A 24,586-nucleotide genomic window follows, 5' to 3' on the forward strand; every position below is an offset into this window, starting at 1 on the left:
TATTGGACGTCGCCGGGACACGTGTGCATGGAGCTACGGTGGCCTGACACGACAGATGACGAGAAAGTGCATTTCAAATTATAGCGCAACACGCCTAAATTAGCGCCATATGCACACTAGTTCGAGTGCACTCTTGTCGCAGATGTCGGCGCGGTGAACGCCGCATGCAGACGCATCGCTTTGCTGCGTGCTAGCAGGAGCGGGCGCGCAACATAGTGCTACCAAAAAAAAAAAAAAAACAAGCCAACCCGACTCAAACTTTTATCCACGCGATAAAACAAGCGTGCTTTATTGAAATATTTCCTAGTTGTCGAAGAGAGTCGCTGAACAAACATTCTTCCAGCGAACTCGGAAACCCCTGCGCAAGCGAAACGTTAGGTGCTAGCAGACGACGCTTGCTCCGACAGCTCAACCGTCGACCGCAGCGCCGCGGTGGCTGGAACCGCGGCGGGCCGGCTCCTCCCCGTGGACGGGCGCGCCGAGGAGTTTCGAAGCTAAAGTTGAATAACCAACAGGAAAAACATTGCACTGAAAATGTGTTTCGGGGCCCCTTTAAAGATCCTGTATGTTCCCAGTGCCGATTTCTAATGTACTGATCCGGAGTTCCCGGGTTCGAACGCGACCGCGGCGGCTGCGTTTTTATGGAGGAAAAACGCTAAGGCGCCCGTGTGCTGTGCGATGTCAGTGCACGTTAAAGATCCCCAGGTGGTCGAAATTATTCCGGAGCCCTCCACTACGGAACCTATTATCCTTTCTTCTTTCACTCCCTCCTTTATCCTTTCCCTTACGGCGCGGTTCAGGTGTCCAACGATATATGAGACAGATACTGTGCCATTTCCTTTCCCCCCAAAACCAATTATTATTATTATTTATTTCTAATGGCTCCCGATGCGCCACCCAGCCCCCTAGTGGACAAACATTAAGGTCACCGATCCGATCCAACCCAATCCACTCTTTGCTCGGCCGCTCGCTTTCTCGCCGCTGTTGTCGCATCGGGCATCGTAATGTTTCCATAGAGGAGCCCTGTATCTACGCTGTGTCGACGGGCAGTCCCTTGGTGACAGCGTAGGTGCGATGGAAGACGAGCTTGAGGACGAGCTCGTGCAGGAGATCTTCTGGGCGCACGTGAGTCTGGTTTCTCGCGCGGCCCGCGCCGACCTGCGGCCCATGGCGGATGCTGCCGCCTTCTACCTGCGCCTGTACGTGCTGCGGCCGGGCACGCTGGCCGTGTTCGTAGCCCTGCTGGCGGCGGTGCTGCTCTGCCAATCGACGACAGAGGCCTGGCTGCGGCTGCTGCTGCGACGCTGCGAGTTGCGGGGCGATGCCGTCAAGCAGATGCTGCGCCGCGGCCCGCCCGAGCGCCGCTCCTGGGAGGCCAAGGTCGGTGCTCCTTTGGCGGGCTTCACAAACGCAGTGCTGTCAACCTCGCAGGTATAATGCATCTCAGTGCATGCCATGTCAGAGAGTGGCTCCAGGTGGAAAGTATTTCGGGGAGAAAATATGCGGCTCGTGTCACGACACTGTAAGGTCTGTCAAGTTGTTTTGAAGAGCCAGTATTGTGTTTTTTGCAAAGCACTTGCGGAATGATATGGCAGTTTATGTACTACAAGCACCTTAATGATGTTTAAGGAGATCCTATCGTGGGGTTTTCTTGTAACAGTCCCTTCAACGGGTCTGCGGTCACTAATTGCCCTAACAGATTTATATCTCGCTGCCTGTAGGTCCCTTTCCAGGCTGTCGAGCATTGCTTTAGTTTTCTTTATATTAGTTTTCAGTCCCACTGTTCTGCTTTCAGTGGTATGGTCCTGAATCGCACACCAATACCTCCGCTGAATTAGCAGAGCAATAGCATCATAAAATCAAAGATTACTAAGACGCTCTCTGTTAGCCCCAGCTCTTCCTAATCTAACCCTCTGAATGCCTTGTGTGAACATGCAGTCAATAGCAGTGGAGAGATTGTTGTGTACCACTTTTCTGTGGAGGGCAATTGATGATTTGCAGTTCCTGTAGATATGTTCTCACAACAAACATACCCCAACATGGGCTGCTTATGCAATGCCTGCCTGTTTGCGGATGTTTTGACAGAATAAAATGCTTTTTCGCAATCTTTTAAGGCTGTGTACGGGGGACGGTTTTATTGTGCACATTTTTCTTGGGCCAGATTGATGTGTAAAGATGGTCTATCGTTGAGTTTCCCTTCCAAAAACCAGTTTACTCCCGTGGTTGATTGAAGTCCAGTGTTGCTGCAGTTCCATTACCTTAGTAAAAGTACCTTGCGAATAACCTAATTGGGCGAATTTTTCAAGTCTTTAAAGAGACGAGCAGCTAAATTTTAAGCACCAATTTTTTTCGGAGCAATGGAAGGCTTACTACAGTACTCAATTCTACAACAGTTTTGTTCGAAAAACCATAGGGAATTTCCACTGATATTTTTCTGTCGGTGGATGCGCCAACTTTTATGTATCCCGATGCTAAAAACCACGATCAGCAAGTGCAGTGGCTATTGCGCATTGCCGAAACTGATAAACTAAAAATTAATATCCCCCTAGCCACTAGGCATTAACTGAACTGACTACTCAATTTCAAACATCCAATTTTTTTCAGCAAGTGGGGGGATGCACGGTGACGGCAAGGTTCCACCACAAGATAGCACTTCAGTTTGTTTTATGAGATTTTCAGTGCCAAATTTAAATTATAATTTCTCGTTTATTCAACATTGCAGTGCTCAGTTCTTACAATGTGAGGCAAGATCTTTTCATTTCAGCCATAATCTTGTGACTCGTTTTGTTCAGTTGTCAGTCTCTTTAATGAGGCAGTTTTAGTATAGAGTAGCATTCATTTAAGCTTCCACGCCCAAAGCTGTTGCATCACAGTAACATACAGCCTGTCAGAGGTAGGTTTAGTTGATCGTGGCTGCTGCTTCAAACCAAGAAATACAAAGCGCTGTGGGCCATCTAGTGAAAGAAGGTAAAAACACTTCATCATCAATGTGAACGGAGCATCGCTTTTCAGCGCGGAGTGCACTAGAGAGAACGTAAATCATGAAATATGACTTAACCTGAGGGAAGAAAAAAAAACACACACTTAACAGCAAATCAGTAATATTTTACTGAGACATGGTCACGTAGTGAAATACAGCAATAGTGGCAATGTTCCACCTCAAGGGAGTGGTTTACTTTTCGAGGCTAGGGCAAGTTGCTTGAGGACGAAGTGTTACCAGTAAAAATTTGACACCACGGAAGACTTTTGCTATTGCTGCATGTAGGACAGGTAAACGATAAACATATTCTAATCCAATGTAAGACTCTCAGTGCACGATGCCACCGCAGGAATCCACGAAGCACTTGGGTATCGGAATAGCCCGGACATGCTCAATTTTCAAAAAGTAGATACAGGTAAGAGACGGCTAGAGGACTGGCGGAGAAGGTCAGGAGAGTAGTTTAGTAGGGGGACGAAAATTTGCAGTTCATCCGAAGATATTGAGCACGCTAGAATTAATGGCTAGGTGACACTTGTCGCCACCACAGTGCAAAAGGGAGGCTAATAATTATCTGTCTGTCTGTCTGTCTGTCTGTCTGTCTGTCTGTCTGTCTGTCTGTCTGTCTGTCTGTGATTTTCATAGCCAAATAAAATTGGAAATTCTCGTTTCTTCAACTGTCTGCGATATTCAACACGAAATGAAGTTCGGAATTCTCGTTTCTTCGATGTTGCTGCGCTCAGTTCTGACGTACATGGCGAGATCTTTTCGATTCTGACATAATCTCATGGAAAATTTTGTCCAGTTGTCAGTCCCCTTAACATCCCCTATGTGGTTGATTAATGAGGTATTGGCATTTTCCTGTGCTTCTGGTATGCTTGCAGTCGTGGCACATTGCATATGCAGGCTAGTAGCTTTTTCTAGCTCAGTGTCTCCATCATTCTTGAACAGATCTGCAGTTACTCGGTCCCATCACATTTCCTTTCTAAGGCTTTCCCTACTTCCTCCTTTGTTTCCCGTGAAACATTTATTTTCTCAGTTTCATTGCTTCCTTGATTAGCATTCTGATTGTTTCGGCTGCTGTATAAATCCGTGTATCATTTCTCAGCTAAGTCCTATCTGTGTTGCTAATACCAGTTCTCTCCTCTTCTTTCGGTGCACACATTTGATTTTGTCCATGCATAATTTCTTTTTAGGCTTCTACTATTCCTCTCGATATCCTACTTCGTTGTGTCACTTGGCCTGCATTTATTGATGACTGTTCTGCCAGTTACATGGGTCTTCTATGCTTTGGCATTTCCCAGTGAGATCCTTTGTCACCTAGAAGGGTTTGCTAGCATCCTCACCTCCGGCTTTTACTGCGCACTCTGATTATATCGGTAAGGTTGTTATTCATTGCCTGTTCACTAAGGCTGTCTTCCTCGCTTAAAGTGAAACAGTTCTTGAGTGAGATCCTGAGCTCCTGTACTTTTGCCCTCCTACCACTAACCCAAGCATGTGCTTTTTCTCGACTAGTTTTCCCCATTCCCTAGTGAAGTCTTGGCTAGTTCTACACCTCACCACCTTATAATCTCTGCACCCCAGTTTGCCTATTACTTCCACATCCTGCACAACACTGGAATAAACAGTATAAACTCTGTTTCATTTTGACTCTACACAGCGAAGCATTTGGTCCCAGAAAACGAAAAAAATATGTTAAAAAATGCAGACCCAGATACCACGTCTCTCCTTTGTGGACAAATCTTAGTGTTGATCTTCTTGAGAGTGCTGTACGCTGCATGTTAAAAAAGAAAACCTCTTGTGCTCACAGGCAGAGCACGTGGGGGTGTTTGCACTCCAAGGGCGCCGGCCCCGCATGGAGGACCGCTTCAGCATCCTCAGTGATCACCCACACAACCTCCATCTGTATGGGGTCTTCGATGGCCATGGTGGCGAGGTGAGCCCCACAGTGCATGGCGAGGCATCTTTCATTCTTTAAGGGAATAAAACAGTGCAAAAGAAAAACATACAAGTGCAAGGTTGAAGAGTGAACAAGTGCTTACCTTGCGCTCATCCTCCTTTTTGTTTGCATCAATTTTGTCCGGAATGAACCAGAACCAAACTCACCCAAATGTCCATTCTGCTGCAGTGAGGCACCACTCGGTCTGATGGGGAGGTCAGGCCAACCATTCATCTCCAGAGCTTGCATGCCAGAGTTGTAAGAGGATGATATGCAGAGGAATACATAGATCTGCCCGTGTGAAGCATTTGAAATTTTTAGCATGATAGCATTAAGGGTCCGGTGTCACAGAAAATCTGGCGGTGACGTGAGCGAAAAATCTGGGTTGTTCAAAAAGTCAGCTATGGCACACGTGAAACGACAGATTTGAAATGTGGTTCAACATTAGAAAACAGCAGATTATAAGGTCACAACATGGCTCAAACATTAATAGGTCATGTAAGTATGTAAAGTAAACTAATTTGCTGAAAAGGAAATTGGAGTAGTTAGTCTGAAGTCAAGCCCCTGAACCTTAGGTTGTCAGTTGGAGACTGTACTCATAGGCCACACTGACACGTTTGTACAGCTTGGTTAAAGTAAGGCTTTATATGTATGTCGTGTGGCCTTTCACATAATATAGAAACATTGTCCTCCGTGTCTGTGAGCGCAAAGGGAACTGCTGCCGGGACCCATTAACACTGTCGTGTCATGCCCTTAAGTGTCCCCCAAAATTTTTGAGCCAGGTACGCGTTTAATGGCTGCATGTTGTGTTGACATGGTTCTGTGGAGGGATATTTCTCTGCACTGGGTGCATCCTTGGGAAGCCTTTTTTTTTTTTGTAGCGATAGCTACACTACGCTATCTCTTCGTCCCTTCAGCGTGGCACCACTCGAGCTCCATGGCGGCGCCGTTGGTCACGTGGTTGGTCACATGGTGCGGCCGTTGGTCACGTGGGTTGGTGGCGGTGTTACGCGTCACCTAAACTGAGCTGCAACAGCTGTGCGCATGCGCCGGGTTAAGTGGGACGAAGATGAAGAAGGAACGCTCAGCGAAATGGAGCGGCGAAAGACTGACTTTGCAATTCAACTGAGTGAATGAGTTCCACTCAGCCCGATGTAGCTATCGCGTCACTTGATGTTTAACCAGAGCTAAACCACAGCCATTTTTTTTTCTTATGACGATGATCCCTAAAGAGAAACTGAGAACAAATTGAAGGTCCTTTGTATCAACAAAGTTATGTGTTATAGCGACAAAGATGCTACTCTTACTGTAAACAAAGCGTCTATAAATCACTACAAAATGTCAAAAAATGAAATAACATGTATCTGCACCACTGCTCTTTCTTGCAAGAAAACTGTGATGTGGTGATAGCTTTTAGTGTGCAGATCCCTGCAGCTAGGCCACATTGCCTCTTGCTTCCAGATGGTGGTTATGGAGTCCTTTTCAGGCTTAATGTAATAAATTTGATTTGAGGATCTAGGACAATTTTTAGTCAGATTTTCTCAGCACTAGTGCACCTTTTGCTGCTGGATGAACATCAGCGTAGCCTTGAAGAGCCAAACAATTATTTTTACGGCGAATACACATTAGATGAAGTTGTGCTCAGTGTCAGTTAATCCTATAACGCCAAGGCACTGGAAATGTTGGAAAAAAGTTGTGAACTTCCATGATTTAGTCACTATAAGGTCCCTTCATTACAGAGGTGCAAATATTTATCAAGGAAAAGCTGATTACAACATAATTAATGTTAGGTGACCTTAATCATTTCTGAAGGCGGAAGGTCGATAAAACTGCGCGCAAGTACCCAGGTGCATTCAATAAATTTGGAGAAAAATTCAAAACTTCTCTGTCCCCTGCCAATGCAGCATTACGACCACAAATTTCTGGCTGTTCTGCCATTAGTTTTAGCTTTTACACGCATTTATCTTTCAGCTAACCTCCTGTATCTCTGGAAGCTAACACATTTGCCTTGCATTGATGAACATGTTGGAGAAGACCATTACTTCAAATATACTAGCAATTGACGTACTGTTATGAGCAGAAATTAAAATTGTTCACATTTTTATGCTCTGTATCAAATTCGATACACTGGGCATTGCGAGGTTAAGCTTGTTAGTGCCATCACTGTGCACTCGTTAGTGTTCTGCCGCCTGTCGTCACATGGTCCAAACAGGCACACTATATGGACAGGGATGGGTACGTCAGAGCAGTTGCACACATTGCGCCATTAAAGGGGCACTAAGGATAACGACTTACACTCATTGTGACCTCTAAGCATGCGAAAGCCAAGGTGATGTCACGTTCCTGTGACAGACTTACCTTTTTTTTCTTCACATAAGCCACGTCATGCTCATATCACATTCTCTGTAAAGAACACGCAGTGCGCACTGGCTCAAGAGCTTTTCATTCTATCTGAAACTCTGTGCTATTACCTTAATGTGCATTTGACAGCCGTAGTGTCTTTGGTCACACTGCAGTCTTCGTCCCCATGCGAGAGAGTGCTGTTGTCGCAGGTCGAATGGGGGACAGCCTTGAAGTCCACCTAGGGATTCTATTACAAGTTATCATTGGCAATCAAAGGACTGTAGACAGCTAACTTGAATTGCATGTTTTGTTCTTTCAAGTGATGCGTTAGCCTTTAGAATACATGGATCGTCCCATGATATTTGCCTACAACGACTAAATAATTTGATTGGATTTCTTCTTGACGCTTTTTCAGTTTCTTCACTTCACTTCACTTTATTATTACTTTAAATGCCCCCGGGATTGGGTGTATTACATAAGGGGGCTGCGACATGTAGTTAGCTGTAGTGTATTCTATAACGATGGCTGTGATACGTAGTTGACTTTAGATCACATGATGCATGAAAAAAATGGAAATATAACTGTTATGTTGTTTGTTGTCATTCCAGCTCTTGAAGCAGGCTAGTTTGAATGTTGTAGTGAACTAGAACTGCATATGAGCATTTACATTGCCATTTTCTTCATTCCTCACCTGACCTAAAGATCAAGTACATGTCATAGCCATCGTTCAGTTGATGAAACCAGAAAAGCATAAGAGAAGAAATTTAATTATAAATTATATTTAGTAGTCGTAGGCCAATATAGTGGGGTGATCCATGTAATTAATGTCCAACGCAATCTTTTGAAGAAAACATGCAAGGAAAATTTGATGTCTTTAGTCCTTAATCCTTAAACTCTTTCCTTACCATGAAAAAAAAAATTACCGATTTTGAGTGTTTTAAAATAAAAATTTCTTCAAAGAGTGCTAAATGCACTGTACATTATAATCATATTGATTATACTTCTGAACGAAAAATACGCCAGAGGTGAATGTGCAAAACTTCGAAAATTTGTTGGTTAAATGTGCTGGTAACGCAAAGAAAGAATACAAGCAAAACAAAAATAAGCCGCTACATTGAGCCGTAAATCGATTATATTAAAATTAAAATATACTAAACATTTCACATGTGCTTAGCTGCCGTTCTTGTGATTTTCAGCTGCGTGTATAATATGTACACTGCACTTTCTGTGGCCTTTCAAGTTATGGAATATGACTGCTGCACCGCTAGAGAAAGCAGTCGGGCGAGGACATGAAGTGGAGGTATACATACGGGATGTGCTGCACATTAAATGTGTTCAGAGCTCTGCTCTTGTTTTTTTATAGCAGAGCTTGCAGCTCCTCTTTTTCTCGAGATTTTTTTTTTTTTTTTTTGCGGTGGGTAGCGAATAAATTCTTTGGGTGAAAACGGGGGACGGGCTTTCCTTGACATCATCATAATAAAAAATGTACTGGCGCATTGGGTAAAACATCTTGGCGGTATGTTGCAAAGACCCTAATGTACCAAATAAAATCACTCTCATCATTTACAGATCAAGTGCACTGCATAAAATACAATATGAACGGTAAAACGAAATTTATCAGCATGCACAGATGTCCCAGGCCTCTGAGACGAAGTCTTGCAATCGAAACTGACCGCAGTGACCAATCATTATTTAACTGCCACAGGGAGCATCTTGCTCACCATCCAGTGGGCAGGTTGTGATGATGCCTCAAGGTGGCCCACATTCCTCCGAGTTTTCTCTCTGGGGACCACCTGCCAGAACCACGGCCGTGATTTTTCACTCACAACGCTGACACCGGATTTTTGGGGAATGGGGCCTTTAACGCTATTACATTAAAAGTCTGCAGAGACACTTAAGTCTGCTTACTTGTGCGAAGGCGAAAGCCCACCCACTCCGTAAATGCAGTCTCCACGTGCTGCAGCGTGATGTAACCCGATGCCATGCAGCTGGCAATTCTACCTCTGCATGGCTCTACATGGCCGCCGCTGCTGCACCCCTTCTGATCTGTGCACTAACTTTGCAAAGGCAGTCGACGCTGTAACGCGCTCCACCTTAAAGGGACACTGAGGAAAACCCTATCAATTTTTTTTTTTGTTAACAAAATCTGGTAGTTCGGCATTTCATGGCTTTGTTGCCGCTTTTCCGGGAGCGAAAGATACATTTATTTTAAAGAAATTTGGATTCGAAGTTGAAAAAGTTTTTCCTGCCGCTCCGATTCAAACTCAAGAACTCTTATGACGTCACGGAGAACTTTTATGACATCACAGCACGGAGTGACGTGAAGCGTGACGTAAACGGAGGCTCCGTGATTTCTGGCGGCTAGCAGTGCAGTCTAGCAGCTGCCGAAATGAAAGCCACCGCCGCTGCACGTTGAAGGGATCTATCGGGGGTCGCTACCGTCGCTTCGTTTACGTTTGCACCGGCGTCTTGCCAGCGTTATGATGGATCCCGTTCCCGAACCCGGCGACGTAGTTCTCGCAAAAACTCCGGCCTGCATTTCAGCAATCTCAGCCTCATAGAGTGTGCGATGCTTTTGAGAGAGCAAGGTTAGGTTAGGCGCCAGCGGGTCGTTTTTCCCTTCCTCAGTGAGCAGCCGTTGCAAGCAAAATATCATAACCCCAGTGCGGAGAGTCGCGAGGGGCCAGCACAAGGTCGGCGCCTTGAGCCCATCGGAGGCTGGCCGGGGCTTTGGGGCCGACGGATTGTAATTTCTTGAACGGCGCGGTTGCACGGCGCAGCAGGCGGCGTCGAGGTCTTCCACGGTTGCAAGGGCCAAGTTATTTATTGATTTTCCACAAAAAACGGATGGGTGCTCAAGGGCGGTCGCATTTAAAGTCGGCGGCTTGAAACTAAAGACGGCGCACGACGCTTCAACGGCTTCCGCTAGATCCAACGGGTCCACTGGATCGGGCTCTCTCACCCACTTGCATGTACCTTCAGATATGTACTGTGAATGGATTAATTTAGCCAAGCTCGAAAAGAACAGGTTTGCCCAACTGCCGAAGCTATTGAATTACGTCACAACGCGCACCTCGCCGCTGAGCCGAATCAGTCTGGCCGAGCCGGCGGTGGCTGGCGCACTCGGCGCGAAATAGAGACACGCTCCAAGTCTCCCCACCAGTGCGGTCAGAGTGCGCCGAAGCCGGCGAACGCGTCGGCGGTCAAGCACAGTTGGAATATAGAGGGTCGCGCTTTGGCTGGCGTGACGTCGCCGTGCAGCGCGCGCACGTTACGCCAGAGCTTAAACGCGCCTTAACAGAGCCTACGCAACCGCTAACCAACGTATTCGGTGGTGGCATCTATGGGAGCCACTGAAGCCCCCCGCCCACTCGCTGAATAAAAAGAAGAAACCATGCGCCGAGGTTCGGAATCGAACCAGGGCCTTTGGCTTTTGAGGCGAAGACGCTACCACTCCGCCACAACGGCTCAAGTTACAACCATCAATAAAGGCGCATCTAGTGAATGCACTCTTCTGATGCAGAAATCTCCGCGCTTTCGCTATGTATACCCTGGCCTAACAGAGCTAGGCCATCAGCAATTTTTCTGAACTGCCTTGTACCTTGTCTCCCATCCCTAATAAACGATTTCCGTTAAGTAGTTTGAAGTTGACTGGCACAGCCGGGAATGTTTCGCTGGGTGAGCGTGCGAATACACAAGTGCTGCCTTGTACGATCACCGACCATCGTGCCATCATAGTTTTTCATCGACCGTGGCGATCATCTGACAAGCCTTAACAGGCTCATTCAAAGGTTAACTAGCACTTGAAGCGGCACTTGGAGTTCCTCTGCTGTTCGGCGCTTGTAAATCGAGGCGCGTCAAAAACAAAGCCACGGGGCACGCAAAGCTCATAGACGCGAAGCGCCATAACAAATCTAAACTCTCCTGGCCGCCTGTGGCGCCATCAAGCATCGGTTTTCTTTGCTTCCAACATTCAGGTTGTCTTTTGTCTGCCTTCCTTGTGTGATAAAAGCGCACTATTGGTTTTAAAATAAAACTTACATCAAAACCGCGCAACCTACCTTGGTCAGCCTCACAGATTCGTGCCCCACGTAGGAAGGAAAATTCCTCCAAGGTGGCGTCTCTTGTCGTATGGCGTCACCACGCTTGTACTTGTGAGATCGGCGTGTGGTGGCGATACCTGCATTTTGGTTCTTGCTATTTTCTACCTTACAAGAGCTTTGTTTTCAGTAAGAGCGGCGTTTTTGTGATCAGGAGCTGGTATTCTATCGATACAAGCCAACTTCAATTTCTTCTCAGTGTCCCTTTAAGGGTATGATGCGATAGCAAATGCAGAATTGGTGTTTCTCTGCTTAAAGGTCAACTCCAGCGCTCTTTTTTTACCATTTTGAGGTAATGGCCACATCACATTCTTTAAAGCCCCTCTCTCCGCTACATAGAACAGTTTTTCAAGATTCCAAGTAGAAGTATTTTAAAACAGCAGAAACTAGGAAACCGAAACTGGTTTTTGGCAAAACTATGTCATCATAAGAATGGTGAGTTGGGCGAGTTGGTTGTAGTTCATTTTGGCGGTAAATTCAGCGCGGAGGGACGAAAGACACAGGAAGGGGGACAAAGCAAGCACTGTCTTGCAACTAAATTGTATTATGAAGGAATGCAAATATATACACACAGATAAACGGCATAGGTGCGAAAGGCACGCAGTGCACAGACAGCGTAGAGGGCATTGTCAACTCCAACGTGCAAAAAATACAAGTACATTTGCACCACAGATCAATACGCGACACATCATGAGGCATCTAAAAATCCTATCTCTTTTTCATACAACGTGACAAAAGGAGTGCCAATACAAACATCTTTCTTTTCCCGATAATATACCCCTCCATTATCTCTCCAGTGCGCTGATCACGATGCCGGTATATCTTTCACGATGGTGGTATCTTTGAAAAAAGCTTTGCACGTCTTTTTATTCTTCTTGGTGCACTCTGCACAGTGTTGAGCGATGCATGACTGAACGGTGTCTGAAGAAAGGTTACATTCCATGAGCAGAACGTTCATGCAGTGCCCCGTTTGGCCAGTATGCACTTGTTTGCATGAAAGCGGTACCTCATACATGACGTCGCAAACCGAGTCCAAAAATAGGGAGTAGTGGCGCACTGTGCACACGAACGGGCTGACGTTATGCCGCCGTTCTAGTCTACTTTTTGACATGGTACAAAGGCGTTGCACTTTAAACGGTGCTGTGCAGACGACATCCGCTCCAAACCTTCTTCCAACATTTCTGAGGTTGTGCGACATGCGATGGACATACGGAATTGCCGCGGTTTTCTTCTTTTCTCTTTGTTCTCCCTCCTCACCGTTCCTAGTGTTCCCGGAACGACCAGCCTTTACCTTGGAATGGAGCTTCTCACATGCTCTTGAAATGACCGAGTCTGGAAACCCTGCAACTGCAAGCCTTTGTACTTGAAAGAACACACCTTCCAGGATGCCATGCACACAGGACTTCCTAAGTGCGGAGCGTAAACACGAGAGACCGATACTAATTTTAACCAACTTGGAGTGTCCCGACGAAAAGTTCAAAATCGGCTTTTCGGACCTAGGTTTGTTCACCCAACACACCTGCCCCTCCTTGAACCGGAGCCTGAGGTCGCAAAATTGGAGCTCGTCGTTCACAGGGACTTCTAATGTGAACTTTAGGCCCATGGCATTCTCTTTAATATCCTTCAAGACATCGACAGTACGCCTCGCCTGTCTGTCCTTTTCAACCAGTACAAGGTAATCGTCCACATACCTCCAAATCTGTAATGCCAGACCATTAAGGTTACAGGATATGGCCTCACCCACTTTCCCAAGGAAAATGTTGCTGAGGACCAGAGCTACACGGGAGCCAATGCATACACCCTGTTTCTGTAGGAAGAATTTTTCTCGATCACAAACGTCGTATTTAGGTAGAAAGAAAGCAGCTCCAGAAAACTCTCACCCGAAATCCCACTTCTACCTATTAATTGCACTTTGTCATTCTGTTTTGTGATGCACACTTTCACTGCAACCATGAGTTTGTCATGGGGAAGGGTGTAGTATAAATCCTCAACATCGCTACTAAACCCAAAACACGTTCCTGGGTAGCTATCCAGAAAGTGCTGCACCGTAGTTCTAGTAGTGACAACTTAGTCTTTTTAACACCCGAGGCGAGCTTCGCAAGGTTCATCCTGGGTAACAGTTCCACTGCACTGCCCTTTACTTTATCACACTTGACTGTAACCTGCTTAAAATTCTTATCAACGGCGACCCGTGCCTTCTCCAAGTATGCATTCTCTGGCATAGGCTACTATTTTCTAGAAACTTTGCCGTAGCACGCAGGCTTTTAGAATTCCACGGCCTACCTACAGTTCTTGTCAACGCGTCGATGCACTCCACAACACAACGATGTCGGTCTTCCTTGGCTACGTAGCTAGTGATGCTCTTCACCAGGGTCAACTTCTTGGCCGGCTACGTGGGAGGCTTCAAGCAAAACTTTTTAACACTTCTTTTTGGGCGAGTTGGTGCATACTTGAATTGAAGAAAATAGCGCCAGAGCATGCAAACCACGAAAAGACAAGGATGAGACACAGACGAGAGTTGTGAGTTAGCGCTTTGTGTCTCGTCCTTGTCTTTTCGTGGTTTGCATGCTCTGGCGCTATTTTCTTCAATTCAAGCAAAACTTTGGGCCCAATTTCAGCACGCCAATATGCCGCTGTGGAATCTGGGCATCGCCTAGCACCAGAATGTCCAGACTGGATTTCACCTTCGTCTTCTTCTTGGTTAGGTGAGGACGCCCAAATAAACTCGGTAGTCTGGTCCGCTGTAACTGCCCACTCCCTGAAACGTGTGGCTTGACGACGCTTGTCTCTGTTCGTGTTGCAGGCAACACGGAGGCATCCTTGAGAAATCTTGCGTGACGCCACAACTCGGAACGAAGCATGCGGTGCATCCTCCTCGAGTGCCCTGCTGACGGAAGCAAAGGCCCACACAAAATTTGAAGTTCGGAGGGGCAGGTGGCGGTCTTGATATGCCAAGATGTCATGCGTGCCCTGCACACGCATAGCACGTACAGTGAGGCCAACATGGCCGGAGTACAGCGGACCAGACTACCGAGTTTATTTGGGCGTCAGTGCGTCCTCACCTACCCGAGAAGAAGACGAAGGTGAAATCTAGTCCGGACGTTCTGGTGCTAGGTGATGCCCAGGTTCCACAGCGGCATATTGACTTGCTGAAATTGGGCCCAAAGTTCTGCCTGGAGCCTCCGATGTCGCCGCCCGAGAAGTTGACCCTGGTGAAGAGCATCACTATCCGCGTAGCCAAGGAAGACTGACATTGTTGTGCTGTGGAGTGCATCATCGCGTTGACACAAGAACTGTAGGTACGACCTGTAGGTACGAACTGTAGGTAGAACTGCGTGCTACGACCGAGTATTAGTGCGGCTGTCGAACAACTTTGCGATAGCTAAAATTGCGCTCTTCAGATACTTTGGAATTTTCGCAGAGGCTGATTTCAAAACCCATTGACAGTGCTCAGCAAATCCACGAGAGTGTCGGAGACCGACTTTGGATCTCCATTCTGTTGCCAGATGACACGGCTGCTGCTCAGAAGTGCCGGGATGGGACAGTTTTAGTCCAAGAAAGAAACGCTACTTCGGCAGCGAGGACCGATGTTTTCAGTCAGAAAGCTAGCGAAGAGTCATCATAATCATCAGCCTTGCTACACCCACTACAGGGCAAAGGCCTCTCCCATGTCTCTCCAATTAACCCTGTCCTTTGCCAGCTGCATCCACCCTTTGCCTGCAAACTTCTTAATCTCATCCGCCCACCTAACTATCTGCCGGCCCCTGCTACGCTTACTTTCTCTTGGAATCCACTCCGTTACCCTTAAGGACCAGTGGTTATCTTGCCTTCACATTACATGCCCTGCCCAAGCCCATTTCTTCCTCTTGATTTCGACTAGGATGTCATTAACCCACGTTTGTTCCCTCACCCACTCTGCCCGCTTCCGGTCTCTTAACGTTACACGTATCATTTTTGTTTTCATGGCTCGCTGCACTTAACTTAAGCTGTCCTTAACTTAAGCTTAACTTAAAAGTGCAAATCTGCTAGCCATAAAGATAAAGGCTGGAGGCACTAATGCTAGGAATAAGGAAAGGTGCAAACCGGTGCTTTTAAGCCCAGAAGAGCATGCGCTTTCTGAGAAAAAGGTGGATTCCTGCAGCCGAGTGGTATCTAGGAAAAAAGCGCTCAAGGTTTCAATGACCAGGGAAAAGTTGTCCTTAGGTTATTTGAGGGAGGTCATCACGGGAATTTAGTGAAGGCCAAAATTAATGGGATCGAAGAGCAAACTGAGTTGCAACATCCCCGTTGAAAACAAAACCGAGCGACCTGCTTCGTTAGTGAGCACTGACAACGTGAACAAAGGCAGAGCGGGCAACTCTAGCCCTGATGCAGAGGCTGCTTTGAAAAGTGAGGCTGATGCTTTCTCTCAGGAAGTGAGCTCTTAGGACAGACAACGCAGTGATGGAATCAAAGGAGACCCTCCTTCGATGCCACTAGCGAACAATAATAGTGAAGTATTGGAGACAACACTTTGCTGCAAAGAGAGTGACTGCGAGTCACCTGAGTGCACCGCTGAAACCCCAGGCCAGAACGCAACGTTAGCCAAAGAGTGGTTCAGGTAAAGTTTCGGGGTTACGGTCCTAAGGTCGGATAGCAAGCCACAGGAGAGCAAGTTGTTAGGCTCAATAGAAAGAAAAGTAAAGTGCAGTTGGAACAGTTAGGTGCTACGACATGCAGTGACTTACTGAAAGTGTGAGCTGATGGTTCGAATGCAAGTGGGAAATGCGGCTCGGTGCTGAGTCAAAGAGCAGATGTGAAGGGTGAGGGCATAGCGAGAAAGGGAGGTGCCGCGCAGGACAGATCAGCCAGGGAAGTTTCCGGAAGGCGGCCGCGAGCAAGGAGAGCCAAGCCAAGCGGCAGTCTCCAGAGAAAGGACAAAGTACGGGCCCAGAACACTGTAAGGATGAAGCCCGGTCACGAGTGTAATTGTCCGAGACTGTCACCACTGCACTCCAGGTGCGATAGGCACTGCATGAAAACTAGGCTGACTAGACGGGTTCAGACTCACAATGGGCCACAGAAAAGCACGCACTGCTACCACCCGAAAGAATGCAGCAGAATGTGCTCCAGTCAGAAAAGGAAGCAAAGGGTATTCAGGAGTCGAGAGAGGAGTTTCTTTCATACTCGATTGTCCCCTCCCCCCTCGCATTCAAATTTTCTAGCGCTGCTCGAGTGTTGGGGACCGGCGGCTGGGGTGTGGGACTAATCATTGTCACATGACGTCTGAAGCTCGCAGGTGTCAATGCACACTTAAGCCCTTCAGCTTTGGACAGTTCATGGCTGCTGAAGCCACCCTCAGTCCGCGACCGTGCACGGCGCGGCTAAAGAACAGACAACCTCTTCCAAAAACTCCTGCACTCCTGGAACCTCGCTTTGCAACAAGATTCTATTGAGGTGTGTTTCAAAAAGGGGAGTCTCAATGGTAACGCCGATGCCTTTAGTCGGAGCTCTTAACTTGAGAATCAGCCTGAAAGCTGCTGCTTGCGGATGTTTTTCTTCCTAATCTACGATTTTGAACATATTGTTTTTGTGTAGTGTTTCGAAGTGAGACGAGTTTTCTAGCTCAATGTGTCAATTTGTGAGCGCTTTCTAAGTTCTGCTGGGCTGCTCTAAGGGACTAAATGGCTGTATAAGAGGGAAAGAGCCTGGCATGGCTTAATGGAGATTGTGTCACGCTTGCTGACTGAGCGGTTGAGCTTTCGGCGTACTTATAACGCTAGCAGAAAACGAGTTACTTCGAAGTCACTTTGCAGTGTCCTTTGCGGACTTGAACATGCGAAGGAAGCCTTCGCGGTGCACTGGGCTCAAGAAGCGCCGAGAAACAACCGACTTCAGTTAAGAGCATCCTCTAGCGGCATCCCTCCGGACAGTGGATGCAGTCCCCTGCCCATCAGGATCTCCTTCTGCCACCGAGGCAGTCTGTTGCGTTTCGCCTAAATCGTGTGAGAAAACTGGCGAGGATGCAGGGGACTTTCCCACAGGCTGCCGTTGTGTTCGTGAAGGCGACGCGGGGTCATCCCCCCCCCTATTCCCGGCTTATTCATGGCAGCGGCGATAGTGTCTGCACTGAAAACCGCCAGTGCACAGCTGCCATGGCCAGCCGTAATTGACCGTCCTGAAAGGATCCAGAGGTCAGCGGGGTCCAGCCATCATGTTTGACAGCAGCATTCGTCTTAAAGGAGAGGTCGCCAGCTAGCCATTTCCCTACCCCCTGTGGCCTCTTATGCATAACCCTGGCCATGCACTGATGAGGAACATGTGCGACAACCTGTGATCCGTGGGAGCGCCACTCGCAGACATTCCGGTGTCGGTACGACGTAGATGGCATCCTCCTCTCAAGCTGAACACGTGACAGGGGCGTGTTCCCTAAGGAGAGAGTGCATGATGAGTGCCGCAGTGAATGTTTCAGGACACTCCATCCTTGTCATACACGGCCTCAATTTAGGGATTTCAGGGAAGGTAACCAAGTGCGGCCAGGTAGCTTTTCTCATCGAGACTCTTTTACTGAGAAGCACTACCAGTTGTATGTGTACAAAATGTTAATAGTTGTATAAAGTTTTCCTTGCCTTCCCCCTAGCCCAGTCTCCAATCTTCCTCGTCCCCTCTCCAATCCGACCATGCTACCTGAGTCGCAACTCGCATTAGTGAAAGAGTTAAGGGGGCTAAATGTCTTGACAGGTTAACTTGTGATTTGAGTTTAAGTACAAAGTGTGCAAGCATTCCTCAGCAAATATTGGGCATGCGCCATTCTGTGTGACAGACAAGGAGTTGTCACTGAAAAGGCTCCAGCCCACAACACCTTAGTTTTAACTGCAGGTGCTGTGTGAGGTCATAAAATATTTCTCTCTCATTGTGCCGAATGCACTTCTTGTTAACTGCTTTCCACTTATCTTTGTTGTTTCTGATTTACCCACAGCACCTCTAGGCACTCACTCAAACCTGTCTATTTTGGGCAGCAGCTTTACAAGGTCCATGTGAAGCTCACCTTGCACGGAGCTCACTGAATCTTGGAAGAGCGTGCTTGACTTTGTATCTCTGAATTATATAGGTTGTCGCGCTTCATGCTGATCTTGCTGTGTCCACCGCGTGCACCACACACTTGAAATCCACTGTGTGAACCTTGGAAAGTGTGCATGTTGATGTTCTGAATCCTGCCACAGCTGCTGCCAGAGGTTGGCAGCACATGCGAACAAGCAGATGGTGGAGTAGCATAAGCCATAACTGTTTTAACCCCTAATAAGAGCCCTTGTTTGTCCAGTGCAAACACTGTAGTCCTGAGGGTTAATAGTTTTTAACAGAGGCACACATGTAGCTGGTGATCACCTATAGAAACAGCAGAGCCCACAAGGCTTGCTTGATGCTATCCAAAGGAAACTGCGTACTGCGTACTAGTGTAATTGTTACCGATTTAATCAGATAAAAGAACGCGTGGAAGCATTTGAACTCATTGAAAGCACTGTGCGTCACCAGTCTCATCAGATGGCTCGAGGACTATAGATAGTTCTAAGGCCCATTCAGCCCACCTGAGTGAACGGAGAGGAGCTTCTTCTCCTTCAGGTTGGCAAAATAGCTGGAATGATACCATGAAAGTAGTACGTTACTGGCTGCCCCAGTCTCTTGGTGCTTGTATGTTTTACAAATGATCTCGTCTCTGGTTCATCAAAAATATTGTTGTTCTCACCCAGTTTCAAGACAGTGGCTTGCAACTGTTCTGGAACTGGGGGAGGGTATAGAATGGGCGAGTCCCACAGGAGGAAGGGTTCAGAGTTGGTGTTTGTTCACAGACACACATTCATACGTACACACAAAAGACAAAGGAACAGTCACTGTTGTTTGACTTAGCTGAACTCTTCAGTCTCGAGAACTCCCATATGGCACGGTGAGTGGGTCAGTCAAACACGGCTAAGATAATCAGCGCCCGCATTATCGGTTGCTTTTAAGTAATCGGTGGTGTAAATGTACTCTTGCAAAAATAGACTCCAGCGCAAAACTCTGTTGTTTATATGTCTAGCAGATTGCACGTACTGAAGTGGCTGGTGGTCGCACTGAATGACAAACGGTTTCGCGTACATATAAATATGGAACTTCTGCACCGCCCACACTCAATCTCAATGATAGAATAACGTGTTTCTCTGGACAGTAGATTGTGACTAGCGTAGGCAACGGGGTGCAGGACGTTGTCGCTACTAGTCTGCAAGAGTACTGTGCCAAGGCTTGTTGTTGAGGCATCTGTACGAAGAATGAATATCTTCGATAGGTTCAGTGCTTGCAGTATGGGCGTATCACACAGTCGCCTCTTGAGAATGCTAAATGCGTTTTCGTGCACCGGTCCCCATGCGATAACATTAGGTTGTCTTTTCTTGGTGAGATCAGTCAAGGGCTTAGTAATTTCAGCGTAGTGCGGAACAAACTTCCGGTAATAGCCGGTTATTCCCAGGAAAGAATGCAGAGCTGTCTTGTTCGTTGGTTGGTTGGCGCCTAAAATTTTTTCTAGGGTCTTCAAGAGGGGTTCCACTTTCCCGTTTTCTATACGGTGGCCTAAAAAACAGGCGGTGCGCTCTATTTCGCACTTGCTCGGCTTAATGGTCAGTCTCTAACTGCTCTTGCCACGTGTCTGTGGCGATGACGACATCATCAAGCTCACACAATCCACTGTGGTGATCAAGTGACTTTGGCACTTGGCTACAGTATTGAATCCTGGCGGTGGCAGCCATATTTCTGTGGAGGTAAAATCGCCCTTTATTGTTCCTTAAGGGCCCCTAGTGGGGAGCATGTACTACATAAGGGTGGGGAGTATGTGAATCCTATAGCAATGAAAAGGGCAAGCACAAATTTTGAGAGGGCATTGCAAAAGAGTGAAGCGAACATATGTGTGTACACTGTGGCCATCCAGCAATACAAGTAAGAGCAAAAATGCCTTGCTGCCGTGCAATGGCGGTGCACGTTCAAAACCTCATATGGTCAAAACTAATCCGGAGACTGCCACTGCTGCATTCTTGAAAGCCCACGTGGAGTTTCTGGATGTTGCACATCACGTGTAGTGATCCTCAGGTGCTGTTGGAGGTGATGCAGCCTGTCTCTTGTTATCTCTCTCTGTGCCCCTGTCCCATGGCAGAACTGGCACAGCAGCCTCTGTGGTCTTATTTCCATGACCTTGCAGCAGTCCAGATTACTGCAGTACAAAGCATACTAGTGCTCAGCCAATGGCTCTCAGGCAAGGGAGTGTAGCCATTGGTACCACCAGGAGAGTGCGCCCACACTGAGGCTGCTGTGCATGTCATGTGGCTGCAGGTGGCTTCAGATTACGCTCAGCAGCACCTGTTTGCATCCCTGATGCCGAAGCTAGTGGCAGCGGCCAAGCGGCGGAGGCCAGACGAGCCAGTGGAGCAGCTGCTGGCCGAATTCACGCAGCTGCTCACGGACGCTATCCTGCAGCTGGACGCTGACCTGTTGGCCATCCTCAAGGAGCGCCATGACCTCTCCGGTAAGATGCTCTTTGCTCCGGCAGGCATGCTGAGGCTGGCCAAACACGGTGGTACAGTATGCATGACATTATGGAAGGATAAAACAAACAAAAAAGTGCACTTTTGCATTGTGATTGCTCAAAGCAGAGGTGGTCAGCCATCTTGTCCACCTCACTTGTGGCATTTGGTAAAACCCACTTGGAGAATTTCGCACAATGCCCAAGCTTAGAATCATCCGAATGTGATTGGTCCCCACGATAGACAATAGAGAACAAAGCAAAGAGGTCATCTTTGCACTGTTTTCTTGACTCTCTAGACTTGAACTTCGGATTATTTGGCCAGATATTGCAATTTCGCCATGGGCGGATTTATGAAAGTCTGTGGGCTATTGTATGGCTGCTGAATATTCAGAAATTCTCTAATATGAATGTGAACCGAAAACAAACATTTAATTCGTATCCACAGTTTCAAATATTCACACAACCCTACCGTTTCCTGTTTGTTTCAGCCAGTGCGTTTGAGAGTTTCACTCTAACAGGAATCGTCTTTTCTTGACCTGTACCTCTTAATTCCTCTTACAGAGTAATAATTTAATGGCAGTTGTGGTGGACCCATCCAACAGATCTTGGGTCACTTGACCGGGGTGCACAGTCTCCTTGATTGTAGTTGACAAGTCCACTGCCAGCTTGGTGGGTTGTCATGCAAGCCTTGGTCTGCTGCCTTTCATAGTGTGGATGATGGCGATTTGCATTCCTGTGGTGGGGTGCAGGGTCAACCCTGCTGGTGGCACTGGTGTATGGCAGCCGCCTGGTGGTGGCCAACGTTGGTGACTCGCGTGGTGTGCTGGCCGACCTCCGGGGACAGGCCCTGCCCCTTTCTTTTGATCACAAGCCCCAGCAGGTAGGCATCCTGCGCCTGACGAAGGCAGTCTGCTTTAGCTTGCCATGTCAGGCAGTGTTTCTGAAGACCTTCCTTGTAACTTTGATCGGCATGCACACATGTGAGAGCTCTAATGTTTGTGTTTTCTACCTTGTCTTTAAGTGATATCATTAGAGTTGTCGTCACACCAAAACAGAACACTGCTGATGTCTAGGACCAAATTTGCTGATTTGACCTTGTGACATCACAAGCTGCCCTGATGGGCCACCCTGATTAGTCAAGGCAGGTCGTGTGACCATATGATGTCATCACAGCCTGCCCACCACGGCAGGTGGCAATTAAATTGATTGGTCAAAAGACCTGAGCAGCCTAGTTTCCGGACAGCAACATAGATAACAAATTGAAATAAAAAAGCTGGAAAAAAATTTAATATAAGCAAATGTCCGCACTGTCAAACCATAGCAGACACGTGCTACTGCAGCTAGCAGTCCAAATATGACAGTTGATGGACCGACAGTTGAAAAGAAACTGACACATACTTGCAACAGAAGTTGCGACAAACGTGAAATCTGATGCTATCGCATTCCACTACTAAGGAGATGTAAGCATCCCCATAGTATTTTTTTCTTTTGCTCTCTGTTTCTTTATTAGTCTCAACCAGACAAGTGTTTATCCAGCTCTCTACTTCGTCCTCTCCCGAACACAATCCGTATGTTTCCCTCCCATACTCCTTTTCTTTTTGAGCAGTCCACACCGTGTGCCTTATCCCTTTTCTGGCTTGAAAGTGCCAGGTGCTGCTCAGTGCTTCTCTCTCTTGTCTGTCCCATCCTACATTAGCGTTTACCATCAAGCTCAGCTTCGCACCTGAGTGCATATAGGCTTTTTCAGAGCTGTTGCCGTGGGTGGTCCCAGGAACATTCCATGACTACAGCGCAACGAACAGGACATAGAAGAAGGACACAGACAGGGACACAACGCATCGCTGACTCACAACTGAAATCTTTATTAGCTGCCAGCCGGAATAAGTACCCGAATGGCAGCCAGAAATGGAAAGCAATGCACACAAGTCACAAATATAAAAAAAACTCAAAACAAAGCACACGCGTGTCAACATTCGCAGTCGAGGTATCGCTTTTTTTTTTTTCTGACAGCGATAGATACGGAGGGTGCGCTTATACATTCTTCTGGGAGCCTTGCTATCATGTGTGCTTCTATAATTTCTCTTGTCATCGAGTCACGGTTCCTACCTATCACAATGCAATCCTTGTACAATGGCTTGCAGGCATCGATGTCGTCATCGTCATCATCATCATCACTTTTGCATGACACATGACACTGATGTGTTGTTCGTTCATTCAGACCAGCGCACTAGAGAAGTAGCTGAAGCTTTCATATTATCAGAAAAAGTAAAGGGTGTGTGAGTACGCATCTATCGCATTATCTCTTCAGGAAATCAATATGCTACAAAGTGGGTAGCGGTTCTGCGGATGCACACATGGTTTTAAAGTAGTTTTACCGTTTACCACCACTAGGAGTTCGTTGACATTGCGCATGTGTGCTGCTTTTTTGTGTGTGTATATATGACGTGTTTCTTCCCAATAAAAAGTTGTACCATATTTACGCAATTGTAAGTTGATCCCCCTAAATCACATTGCCAAAAAATAAAAAAAAAACTTCCGAGGTCGTTTAAGCTTGACCTTGAATAGTTGAATAGCATTATCCAGCGGCCGCCCTTTATCGCCAGCCACTATCGGCTGCTGAGCACGGGCATGCATGTGGGCAATCCAAAACGAAAATGCATTAGTCACTGGGCTACTCGTCCTCACTAGCACTGCTGTCGTGATCGCTGCTGTGGTCCCACAGTGCGTCATTCTAACGTCGTCGTCCAGCGAAATCCCGCACTTCGAAAACAGCCATATCACGACATCGCATGGAACAGCTGAAATGTTTCCTCGCTGCAGCTGCCACACCTGTATCACCCGTTGCGAACATCAAGCTTGTGACCCAGCGCGCAGCTGTTCGTTTCTTCGGCACAAGAAATGGCAGCCATCTTGGATGTAGTCGTGAACGAGCGCAGCCAGCACCAAGAGCAATGCGACGGAGCCACGCAGCAAAAATGCAACCATGCTGTAGCATGCCTGATATCTCGTTTGTCTCGCCTTTACTTATAGTGCGACATTTTCGTTTCGATTGTAAGTTGACCCCTCCCTCCACTTCGGAATTTCGAATTTAAAAGATAGGTCGACTTACAATCGTGTAACTACGGTAAGTTCAGCACTGGTTTGTATGTCTCGTCTTCTTGGTCTGTGTGTGTTTGCGCTGTTGAGCCACCATTATGCATTAACACCAACTAGCCCAATCTGCAGTTCTTCTACAATGATGTCTCATCTGCATTGAATATTTGTGACGGCAAAAGCTGTCACCAATCTCTGGCCACTCTTTGAACAGCCACTTCTTTGTCAGCGCTGCTGGTCACCTCGCTTTCACCCAAGAGGGCCTTTCCGACGATGCTGTAACGACTCTTAAAAACGCTGCTGCCAACCAGTGCCACCAGTGAAGCTCTCTTCTCTGAAGGCTACAGCAAGCCATTTCGCTTTCTCCATGAGCATTGGGCCGTCAGCAGGGATGTTTCTGGCACGTGTCTCTAAAAACCAGGCGTATAAAGCTTTATCGACCTTGTCGTAGGTCGGAGCACACATACAACACGCCCCGGGGGGACTGGATTGCGCTGCCTTCAGCTTCACGTTGGCTTTGTTCTTCAGGATTGTACTCAGCGTGTTGCGAGGAATTCCGAACGCGCTGGCGACCAACGACTTTTTCTCGTCATCCTCCACCCGTTGAA

At 47.2% G+C, this 24,586-nt stretch overlaps 1 protein-coding gene across 4 annotated transcripts in view; it reads left to right on the forward strand.

Moving 5' to 3' along the window:
• The first annotated feature begins 937 nt into the window (after window positions 1–937).
• The window catches only part of LOC144112028 (protein phosphatase 1L), a 56,896-nt gene continuing 33,247 nt past the window's right edge, over window positions 938–24,586 (forward strand). For 3 of the 4 annotated variants that reach the window (XM_077645104.1, XM_077645105.1, XM_077645106.1), the window contains exons 1-4: window positions 938–1,380; window positions 4,788–4,913; window positions 20,693–20,885; window positions 21,635–21,765. In XM_077645104.1, coding sequence (XP_077501230.1) covers window positions 1,075–1,380; window positions 4,788–4,913; window positions 20,693–20,885; window positions 21,635–21,765 — 756 coding nt within the window. In that variant the 5' untranslated portion in view covers window positions 938–1,074. The remainder of the gene's footprint in view (window positions 1,381–4,787; window positions 4,914–20,692; window positions 20,886–21,634; window positions 21,766–24,586) is intronic. The other variant, XM_077645107.1, reaches the window with a different exon arrangement.

This window comes from Amblyomma americanum, unplaced genomic scaffold (genome assembly GCF_052857255.1).
Source record: "Amblyomma americanum isolate KBUSLIRL-KWMA unplaced genomic scaffold, ASM5285725v1 scaffold_30, whole genome shotgun sequence".
Classification (NCBI taxonomy): domain Eukaryota; kingdom Metazoa; phylum Arthropoda; class Arachnida; order Ixodida; family Ixodidae; genus Amblyomma; species Amblyomma americanum.